Source organism: Hippoglossus hippoglossus, chromosome 4 (genome assembly GCF_009819705.1).
Source record: "Hippoglossus hippoglossus isolate fHipHip1 chromosome 4, fHipHip1.pri, whole genome shotgun sequence".
Taxonomy (NCBI): domain Eukaryota; kingdom Metazoa; phylum Chordata; class Actinopteri; order Pleuronectiformes; family Pleuronectidae; genus Hippoglossus; species Hippoglossus hippoglossus.
The window spans coordinates 27,947,641-27,957,640 of NC_047154.1; the positions used below are offsets into that span (position 1 = coordinate 27,947,641).

The window sequence follows — 10,000 nt, forward strand, 5'->3', positions numbered from 1 at the left end:
CTCCCCTCCATCATCCCTCCTTCTCCTCTTTCTTTCCTCCTCTCTTTCACCTTCTCTCACCCTCTCTCCCCCTGTCCTCCCCCTCACTGTGAGGAGTTGCTGACTCAGCAGAAAGGTTGGATGTATAAAGTGCTCCATCAGCTCAACCAGCAGCATCTCTCTTAAGTGAGGGGGGGTGCTCTGAGGACACTCCAGCATCAGTACAGTGAATACTGCAGTACTCAGTGTATATTACTGCAGTATTCTGTGTATACTACAGCAGTACTACTGCTGTAGTATACAGTACTCCCTGTGAACACTGGTACAGTACTGATTCTTCAGCTCCATTTAAATCATAGACTGTAAATATAGAAGTTGGACACGTTGGAAGAGGCAGATTTCTATTATCTATACTGCAGTCAGCCACCAGGGGGCAATTAAGATGCTTTGGTTTCACTTTTGGAAGCCGTCCATCTTTATTTACCTTCTATGTTATAAATGTAAATGAAGTTCTTTGTGTTGAACTCAAACATATCAGATTAAATAGATATATGAAGACCCACACGGTCCTGTAGCGAGGCTGCAGTGAGCCTCAGCTCCTGTAGGAGGCAGCAGACTCTTCTCTCTCTCATGTTCCCAACATGGTGAGTGAGGAGGAGGAGGTGATCTTCATCACAGGATGCTGATGACTCTGTAGTGAAGGTGTTTTAATATTCCATGTTATTGTTGTTAACTCTTTATAAGAGAATAAATCTCCTCTTTTTGAATCTCAGGGCCTCCGTACGTCACTGATGATCCACCACCATCATCATCTTCATCATGTTACTGTCGTCATGGTTACTGCAGATTAACCAGCTCCCCTCTGGACTCTACTGAGTTCTAATGCACTTTCCTGTACTTTCCTGTACTCTACTGATTTCTACTGTACTATACTGAGTTTTACTTTACTCTTCTCCACTGTACTTTACTCGACTGTTCTGATTTCTACTGTACTATACTGAGTTCTACTATACTCTTCTTTCCTGTACTTTCCTGTACTATACTGAGTTCTACTATACTCTTCTTTCCTGTACTTTACTGTACTATACTGAGTTCTACTATACTCTTCTTTTCTGTACTTTACTGTACTATACTGAGTTCTACTGTACTATACTGAGTTCTACTGTACTCTTCTTATCTGTACTTTACTGTACTATACTGAGTTCTACTGTACTCTTCTTATCTGTACTTTACTGTACTATACTGAGTTCTACTGTACTATACTGAGTTCTACTGTACTCTTCTTATCTGTACTTTACTGTACTATACTGAGTTCTACTATACTCTTCTTTCCTGTACTTTACTGTACTATACTGAGTTCTACTGTACTATACTGAGTTCTACTGTACTCTTCTTATCTGTACTTTACTTTACTATACTGAGTTCTACTGTACTATTCTTTCCTGTACTTTCCTGTACTATACTGAGTTCTACTGTACTCTTCTTATCTGTACTTTACTGTACTTTACACAGTACAGTCCGTCCTCCTGCGGTCTCGTCCTCTGTGCTGTTGTTTTATTTCCTGTTTTATATGCAGCCCATTTGGTGGAAGAGGTTTTTTACAGCCCACAGGTCTCTGATGGGTTTCCATAAAGACCACCGGGTCGGTGCTGTCACTTCACCGCCGCATCGTTCTCTGTCACGCCAGCGTGCTGACCAGAGAGAGACCCCTGTTACACTTCCACACCTCGTTAACTTTTAGAGGTCATATATAGAAGAGTGCTGCAGGAGGGAGTCGCTGCTGTCCTCACATTATTCTGATCGTCTGTGTGCAGAGAGAAATCTGCTGTGAGCAAAGTTCACTCTGAATAAAACCAGAAGAAAAACTACCAGTTTTACTGTCGGCAAACAGCGCTGAGCTGGAACTGTTACCATGACAACCGATACCACCACAGCCGTTACGGTCACAGCTGCTCCCTTTGCAAGCCTTGGTTCAGTTCTAGTTTGACGGACACTTGGGACAGACAGCGCTTGTACCTGCAGGAGCCACAAACCACGGCTCCGCTGTACGATCAGACTCCACATGACGTCAGCACCACCTCATATTTGTACAGAGGGAGGAAGTGGAGACGTGTCGTCCATCTTTATTTACAGTCTACGGTCTGAACACAGCAGTTTTAATTGGACAAGTAGTCAATTGACGGAAAACTCTTTTGACCTCTGATCATTTCAATCACGTTCATTTAAAATGTTTCTGTTTTGAGGCATTTGAACACATCTTTCTTTGAGACAGATTTTGTAGGTTGGTGATAATTTCCTGTGATAAATATCACATGTTGGGTTTATGTCAGGTCTTCATCAGATAACATTAATAAACCTCAGATTTGTTCGTGTGCAGTAAAATAAAACTGAAGTTTGAGCAGAGTATCCTGAATCCTTCGCTCGTACACGCTGCTCAATGTGAGTCCGAAGCAGCCGACTCGTCATCTCAGCCCTCCTCATCGTCTAATGGCAGAGATATTAAATGACAGTGTCTTTAAATCTTATGAATATGAGGCCAGGCAGTCACGGCCAATACACATCAGTCTGCAGAACATCCTGTTAGCGTTATGAGCTCTCTGCTGCTGCCGCCGTCTGCTCCTCACCTCCATTATATGGCCGCGATGGGCCGGCTTCCCAGGCCCAAATTAAAAGAAGAGGAGCAGAGTCCTTGAAGATGAGGCCTCGTCGATGGAAATTAGCCTAAGTGTTGTCATTAATATTTCCCCGCGCGGGCTAATGTCTGCATCGTAATGTTAAGAACAGGATACACCCTCAGTATCTGCTGAGGGAGGCTCTTTAGGGAGTTGGAGAAAACCTTAATGTGTCCAGAGATAAAGGCAAAAGTGGAGTTTTAGATGTGGTGAGAGCTGCTGCTGCTCTTTCTTCACTGTGGAGACGAGCTGAAGCAGGAGTTTCACTGAGTCTTTACCTGTCCATCAGGGCAGACAACCTCTGGATTCTTGTGTCTTAGTTCACCTTTTTCTCTAGTTTATTAAATCTCTTTAACTGAAGAGGATTTTTTACTGTGATGATGTTCAAACTGTTTCATTCTTATGAGACATTCAGGTAAATCCTGACTGATAAATGTAACCAGGCCAAAATATCAGCTGCTATTAGCTTATAACGTATGAACGTATAGAAGTTGGTGAATCAGTAGATGTTAGAGGACGAATGGCAGCGATGTGCTCGTCCACCGGAGAACCAACTTTTATTTTTACTCGTGACACATTTGTTGGTTTATTTATTTTCAGCCCCTGACACTATTTAAAGATGGACGTGAAGCCAAGTCATCTGGTTTTAATTAAACTATATGATGATATATAAATGGGCTGAGACGTCATGATTGGCAGATGAGACTGACTTGTGATTGGTTGAGATTAGCAGGACCTCGGTACCATGGCTCCACTCCACCGTCACTGACTTCAAATGACGTCATCACCACAAGATGGCAGCGTTCGAATGTGAGATATTTTAGCTTCATTTTTGTTCAGTGGGAGGATGTGGAGCTGTGTCGGCCATCTTTATTTACAGTCTGTGGTCGGCCCTTTGGGATGAAGCCGTGAAACCAGTCCAATGAAACAGTGACTGTAACTTCAGAAGGATTTCCTTTTGTGTCAGGGCTTCGGTGATGGCTCCATCCTGCCTGAAGACCTTCGACGGGAAGATGAAGAGGAGGAAGAGGAGCCAGAGCTTATCCTGGATGGAGGTCTGCCTCGCTACGCCACCTCCTGCATGACCTCTGTCCTCCTGCCTGTAGAAGAGGGTAGGGAGATGGCTGTGGACGAGGAGGAGATGAAGACGACAGAAGAGAGAGAAGAGGAGAAGATGGGCTCTCTCTCCAGGAAACCTCCCCCGTCATGGGAGGAGTGGAGGCTCACCTCCTCCGGCCGAGGTCGACCAGAGGAGGTGAGAGTTTCACTGTATCTGATGATTTAAACTCCACATGTCCTCCATGTTCATGTCTGCTCACACTCGATTATCTGCTCACACTCGATTATCCCCCTAAGGGTCACAACATGTTGAGGATTACATGTTACCTCACGATAACTCTCACAAGAGTTTCCTGTTTGCAACATGGTCATTTCATTATCTGTCCTGAGAACTCGGGTTCTGAATGAATCACAGATCTCTGTACTGACTTTTTCTGGAGAGACGTCCTGATCTGAAAATGGGTTTAATATACTGTCACTGTGTATAAGTATATGAGTCATAGTTTTACTTTGGCAAACTTCATGTCCAGTTCAAAATAAAATTCAATAAACTGATCCAAACGTCAAGTTACTCTGGGAGAAGATGAGGGAAATATAATTTGAGTGTGGATTCCTGACCCGAGCCCATCGAGACCCGACAGGCAGCTGGTGCTTCATGACCTTCTAGACCTAAAGCAGCAGAACCATACACTTTCTGAAAGAGTGAGATTCTTATGTGATTGGTTGTTTCAGAGCTGGAGTCAGAAGCAGGATGACGAGCAGACGTCAGAGCGAGAAAGTATCGTGTCTGAAGGAAACCAGATCCTGGGTGAGACTCACACTTTATACTGTTTGACTGGGTTTATTGGTACATGTGTGTGTCTGACATCCAACTTACTGTGTGTGTGTGTGTGTGTGTGTGTGTCTGTCTGTCTTCCAGACTTCAGAGACAGTGAAGCAGAGTCTGAGCTCACTCTGACAGACACCGACACAGAGTCAGTATCAACTGCTTGTCCTCCTCTTCATCTCCTCTTCTTCTTCTCCTCTTCATCTTCTCCTCTTCTCCTTCTCCTCCTCTCCGTCTCCTCCTGTCCGTCTCCTCTTCATCTTCTCCTCCTCTCCGTCTCCTCTTCATCTTCTCCTCCTCTCCGTCTCCTCCTGTCCGTCTCCTCTTCATCTCTTCATCTTCATCTCCTCTTCTCGTCCCCTCTTCTCCTCCTAGTTTTGTTCCATTGAACAATCCTCTGTCTCCCTCTGCTGGTTGAACCGGTGGTAGCACATATCCTTTTACAGTGTGTTGACAAGTTTGAATATGAATATTATTAGTTTATGATATAAAATATCATTTAAACTAATTCAGTTATTATGATTAATATTCTCTTCCTGTGGAGGTCTGTCAGGATGATTGACATGGGGAGGAGGAAGAGGCGGACCCAGGGAGGAGCCACTCTACCAATCAGAGGAGGCCACAGGTAAGAGATGTGCTTCACCTCCATCTCATTAAAACAGCGACTGTAGAAACCTACAGCTGACTGTGTGTGTGTGTGTTTGTGTGTGTGTGTGTGTTTGTGTGTGTGTGTTTATGTGTGTTTGTGTGTGTGTGTTCTCACAGGAATCTTCCTGAAAGAGAGGAGGGGGAGGGAGAGGAAACTCCGGCCTTCAGTCACTGGGGACCCCCCCGCAGGTAAAACCATTTCAGACTGTGTCCACACGGCGTCCTGAATCTTCAGTGTTCATCTGTCCTGTGTCTCCGTGGTTACATTTGACCCTGGAGACGAAACCGGGCTAATAACGTTGTTTCTGCCCCGCAGGGTGGAGGTGTGGGCGGAGGAGGATGAGTCTCTGGGCCTGAGCATCGTGGGAGGTCATCACGTCATCAAGCGTCTGAGGAACGGCGAGGAGCTGAAGGGAATCTTCATCAAACAGGTTCTGCCAAAGAGTCCTGCCGCCAAGACGCTTTGTCTGAAGACCGGAGACAAGATCCTGGAGGTGGGCCGTGTCTAATACCTGGAGCTCTGTGTAAACAGCTACAATACAGACGTGGCCGTAAATGAACAGAACCTCACATCTGTTTGTTACTGGCTTTTATGTGGATTCAGTGTTTTAGGTTCCAGCAGCAAACGGGAAACTCAAAGTGATGAAACAGACGAATGAACAGAAACAAACATGTTGTGTGTTTTTACATGTTGAACAAATTCAGCAGCTTTTTAATAAAACACCTTTTTGTGTGTGTGTGTGTGTGTGTGTGTGTGTGTGTGTGTGTGTGTTTTTGTCTGTGTGTGTGTGCGTGCAGGTGTCAGGTGTTGACCTACGAGCTGCCAGTCACGAGGAGGCGGTCAGTGCCATTAAATCAGCTCCGAGTCCGATCGTCTTCATCGTCCAGAGTCTTTGTGCGACGCCTCGGGTACGAACACACAGCAAAGCTCCGATCAGAGGGGAGGAGTCACAGGGGGGGGGTGGTGGGGGTTAAATCATGTCTGTTCTCCTCTGTGATTGAACTCGTCGCTCTGGAGAACATTTTAAACCTGATGAAACATCAGGATCTGTGTCGGACATAGATAGAGACGAGTTACAAATCAGATTCTGCTGAGCTTCATGTAGAATTAGGATTCCCTCAGTTTCACTGGATCCACTGACAGTTCACTGGATCCCAGTGACAGTTCACTGGATCCTAGTGACAGTTCACTGGATCCGACTGACAGTTCACTGGATCCAACTGACAGTTCACTGGATCCACTGACAGTTCACTGGATCCCACTGACAGTTCACTGGATCCACTGACAGTTCACTGGATCCCAGTGACAGGAGCTGATCACAGGTAATTCAGCTGCTTTGATGACAGTTTAACAGAATGTGAACAGAAACCAGGTGTAAGATTAAAACACCATATTCTCCTGATTGAACGAACCTTTGATTGACGCAGCAGGTCTGTGTATAAGTTTACACCATGACGGTGCTTTAGAAAACTTTTATATAACATAAGCTCAACGTTGTTTTGACTTTTGTTGAACATGTTTCCATCTGACACGTGTTCAAAGACACACAACATAAAAGAATAATCTAACTTTTCAAACTCTTAGTGGTCACGCATCCACCAGATACTGTGAATATCTCACTGTCCCCCCCCCCCCCTCTCTTTCTGTGTGTGTGTGTGTGTGTGTGTGTGTAGCCTGTCTCTCTAACAGCTCCCAGCTACATTAAACACAAAGGGAAGACGATGGACTCTCTGGTAAGAACAGATCCCGTCTCACTTCTGGTCACATGCTCACGGCAGCGACTCACTGGTCCGATCAAAAGTTCACAAATGTTCTGACTTTGTGAAAACTTCAAAACACTTCAGTCCGAATCAGTTGGGTTTTATTCCTGTAAATCACAGCAGGCGTGACCTGAGGGCTGTTTACACTGGGAGACGTGACAACACAACTTTACAACACAATGAGGAAACACAAATAAACTCACAAACCCTTACGCTAACAGACCCAAACTCGGGGAGCTCAGTGCATGATGGGAGATCCTGGTCCAGACTCGCCTGAGAAGCTCGAACTATAAACTTAATCAGAGGAAGGTTGTAGATCTTAGATCTTCCACAGGTGACGGTTCCACCTCCGGTTCCACTGTTAGAAACTGAGAAGCACAGTGAGTCTGCAGTTAGAGACGTGATCTGCTGGCATCATACGAGCTCTTTAAGATACAGTGGAGATGGATTTAACATCATCTGTAACTCCAGCAGAGTCCAGCAGGGGGCAGCACAGCCTCAGCAGAGACAGAGACGTGACTCAGGTTCATTTTGTTTATTTCATCTGCAGAAAACCACGCCCCCTCTGAGACAGCCCCCGCCCTACACTGCTCCCAGCCAATCAGAGAACGAGCTGAACTCTGACCTGGAGCAGGCCAAAGGTCAGTGTAACACACACACACACGCACACGCACACACACACAGCTGCTGTTCCTCTCTGTCCTCAGTCTCTTTGTTAAACTTCCTTCACAAACACGAGGCTCTGAAACTCTGCAGCTGCCGACAGACAGAAGAAGAAAATAGAGAAACGAGCTGCAGCTCAACGTCTGTTCAGTGGATCTGAGATCCTGAGGTTTCAGGTTATGATCTCATGAGTCAACGATGGTGTGAAACAGACGCAGGAGAAGTTGTGTGATGTTGAGGTAAAGCTCAACAAAAATTACAACTGTTTGTGAAAACATGGACCATCAAATCCCCTCACTGTGGGTTTATATATATATATATATATATAAAAAACAAGAATCCGTCCATAAAACAGAAGAAAATAAATTGTTACACACGAAAACACAATGTACGTCGAACTTTTATCAAAGCTTTGAGATAAAAAACAGTTTTGCTCGGCCAGCCACCACAAGTGAGTGGCCCGACATGTTCCTCACATGTTCCTCACATGTTCCTGACGGGTTCCTCACATGTTCCTGACATGTTCTGGAGGTTCTGTCTGTGAGAACAAATGTGTGAAAACATCACGGTTGCTAACCATAGCAACCGTGATGTTTTAAAACTTGAACGTAGTCGTGTGTTTGTGTGTGGTGTGTGTGTGTGTGTGTGTGTGTGTGTGTGTGTGTGTGGTGTGTGTGTGTGTGTGTGTGTGTGTGTGCACTTTTCCTAACGAGTTAGTCGACATGTTTCTGTTCTGATCGTGTTGCTGCGATCAGTGCCTTGCTCTTAGGAACTTTAGCATTAGCACATTAGCATAGGAAGGTTTGCGTCAGGGCAGCAGTGTGTTAACGTGTGTGTTTAGTTGTACAGGTGAGGGTCAGTGTGTTTAGTTGTACAGGTGTGGGTCAGTGTGTTAACGTGTGTGTTTAGTTGTACAGGTGAGGGTCAGTGTGTTTACACGTGTTTAGTTGTTGTACAGGTGTGGGTCAGTGTGTTAACGTGTGCGTTTAGTTGTACAGGTGTGGGTCAGTGTGTTAACGTGTGCGTTTAGTTGTACAGGTGTGGGTCAGTGCAGCAGTGTGTTAACGTGTGCGTTTAGTTGTACAGGTGTGGGTCAGTGTGTTAACGTGTGTGTTTCTGTCTTTGCAGGACGTGTGTGAAGCAGCTGCTCCGTCATGTTACATTGGAGGATTTATGTTTTATCTTTATTTCTTATTTTCTTGGTCTTTCTCTGGTTCGGGTTTTTCTCGCTCTGGGTGCGTTTTGGTTTGGTGCGTTTGAGGCAGGTGGGCGGGGCTGTGTGGGCGGGGCTTGATGTTTTCCAGGCTGCTGGGTGGAGGGTTTAGCTGGTGTTAAGTTTTCTCTGGTCGTGTTGCTTCTGCTGTTGAACTGGTTTAATTTTACAAATCACATCTGTCCTGTTGATTCTTCAAATCTAATGAAGAATCCATGTGATTTAGAAATAATAATAAAGTCCTCAGCTGGGAATCAAACCTGCGTCACTGAAAAACTCACTGATCTATTTATTTTTCATCTCATTTTTATTTTATTTTATTTCTTTGATTTACAAAGCAAACCCTCATCTTCTCCTATGAAGCTGTAAACGTCACAAAACGTGAAATGAAAATTTAAATGATCACTTGAATAATTTACGTTGTGGTTTTTCCTCCATGTTTGTTCACATTTATCGTCCGAATCCAAATAATCAACGTTAATGAGTCAAATGTGATTTTAAAATCTTAGAATATGAAACAATCTCAGCTGCAGAAAAGAACACGACTTAGCTTCAACACGTGTGACATCGATTCAAACAGGATTAATGGCGTCACAGATTCAACCTCCGACAGAATCAGAAATCAGAAGATGAGTTTAGATGATGTTTAACATGGATCCGGTGAAACAACCCTGAACTGATATCATACTTCTTTAGTGTAATGTTTAAACTTTACATTTAAATTAAATGAATAAATGTTGTAATTTGTTTGATCAGAGATACACTTAAAGTTTCTTTTAATTTGTTGTTAGAAGATTTTAAATTTGTAAAATTTGAAATGTGTAAAACATAAATTAAGATGTTATGAAAGTGATAAAACTATTATGATTTCATTAACTTGTTTTTACTGAATAAAACTTTCTGTTAAAATCAACATAAACCAAAGTCTCCAGCAGATTTATTTCAGATGAATATTATCAATAGAACCAGGACTTTAGTCAGTTGAGAGCTCGTTCACACCTGGTTGGGTTCAGAGCTTCAGACTCTCCAGTTCAGTGTGAACCTGAACATCAGGTGTGAAAGGTTCCTCAGAGCAGAAGAGGAGTTCTGGGTCTGGATCAAACTGAACCTGGTTCTGTTGGTTTGCAGTGAAAACACTTTGTTGGATAGTTTGGACTTTTGGACAAATCACAGGAAGTA

At 44.0% G+C, this 10,000-nt stretch overlaps 1 protein-coding gene and 1 long non-coding RNA gene across 2 annotated transcripts in view; both read left to right on the forward strand.

Annotated features, from left to right (window-relative positions):
* Nucleotides 1–10,000, forward strand: part of patj (PATJ crumbs cell polarity complex component) — a gene marked incomplete at its 5' end in the record, with an annotated part of 52,485 nt that overhangs the window by 10,000 nt on the left and 32,485 nt on the right. The window contains 9 exons of the mRNA XM_034583725.1: nucleotides 3,619–3,906; nucleotides 4,443–4,518; nucleotides 4,630–4,684; nucleotides 5,081–5,161; nucleotides 5,302–5,373; nucleotides 5,501–5,678; nucleotides 5,983–6,093; nucleotides 6,859–6,918; nucleotides 7,496–7,586. Coding sequence (XP_034439616.1) covers nucleotides 3,619–3,906; nucleotides 4,443–4,518; nucleotides 4,630–4,684; nucleotides 5,081–5,161; nucleotides 5,302–5,373; nucleotides 5,501–5,678; nucleotides 5,983–6,093; nucleotides 6,859–6,918; nucleotides 7,496–7,586 — 1,012 coding nt within the window. The remainder of the gene's footprint in view (nucleotides 1–3,618; nucleotides 3,907–4,442; nucleotides 4,519–4,629; nucleotides 4,685–5,080; nucleotides 5,162–5,301; nucleotides 5,374–5,500; nucleotides 5,679–5,982; nucleotides 6,094–6,858; nucleotides 6,919–7,495; nucleotides 7,587–10,000) is intronic.
* On the forward strand, nucleotides 8,242–9,758 carry LOC117759952. The gene is made up of 3 exons (XR_004613592.1): nucleotides 8,242–8,451; nucleotides 8,518–8,566; nucleotides 8,647–9,758. It is a non-coding gene; the product is annotated as an uncharacterized LOC117759952 (long non-coding RNA).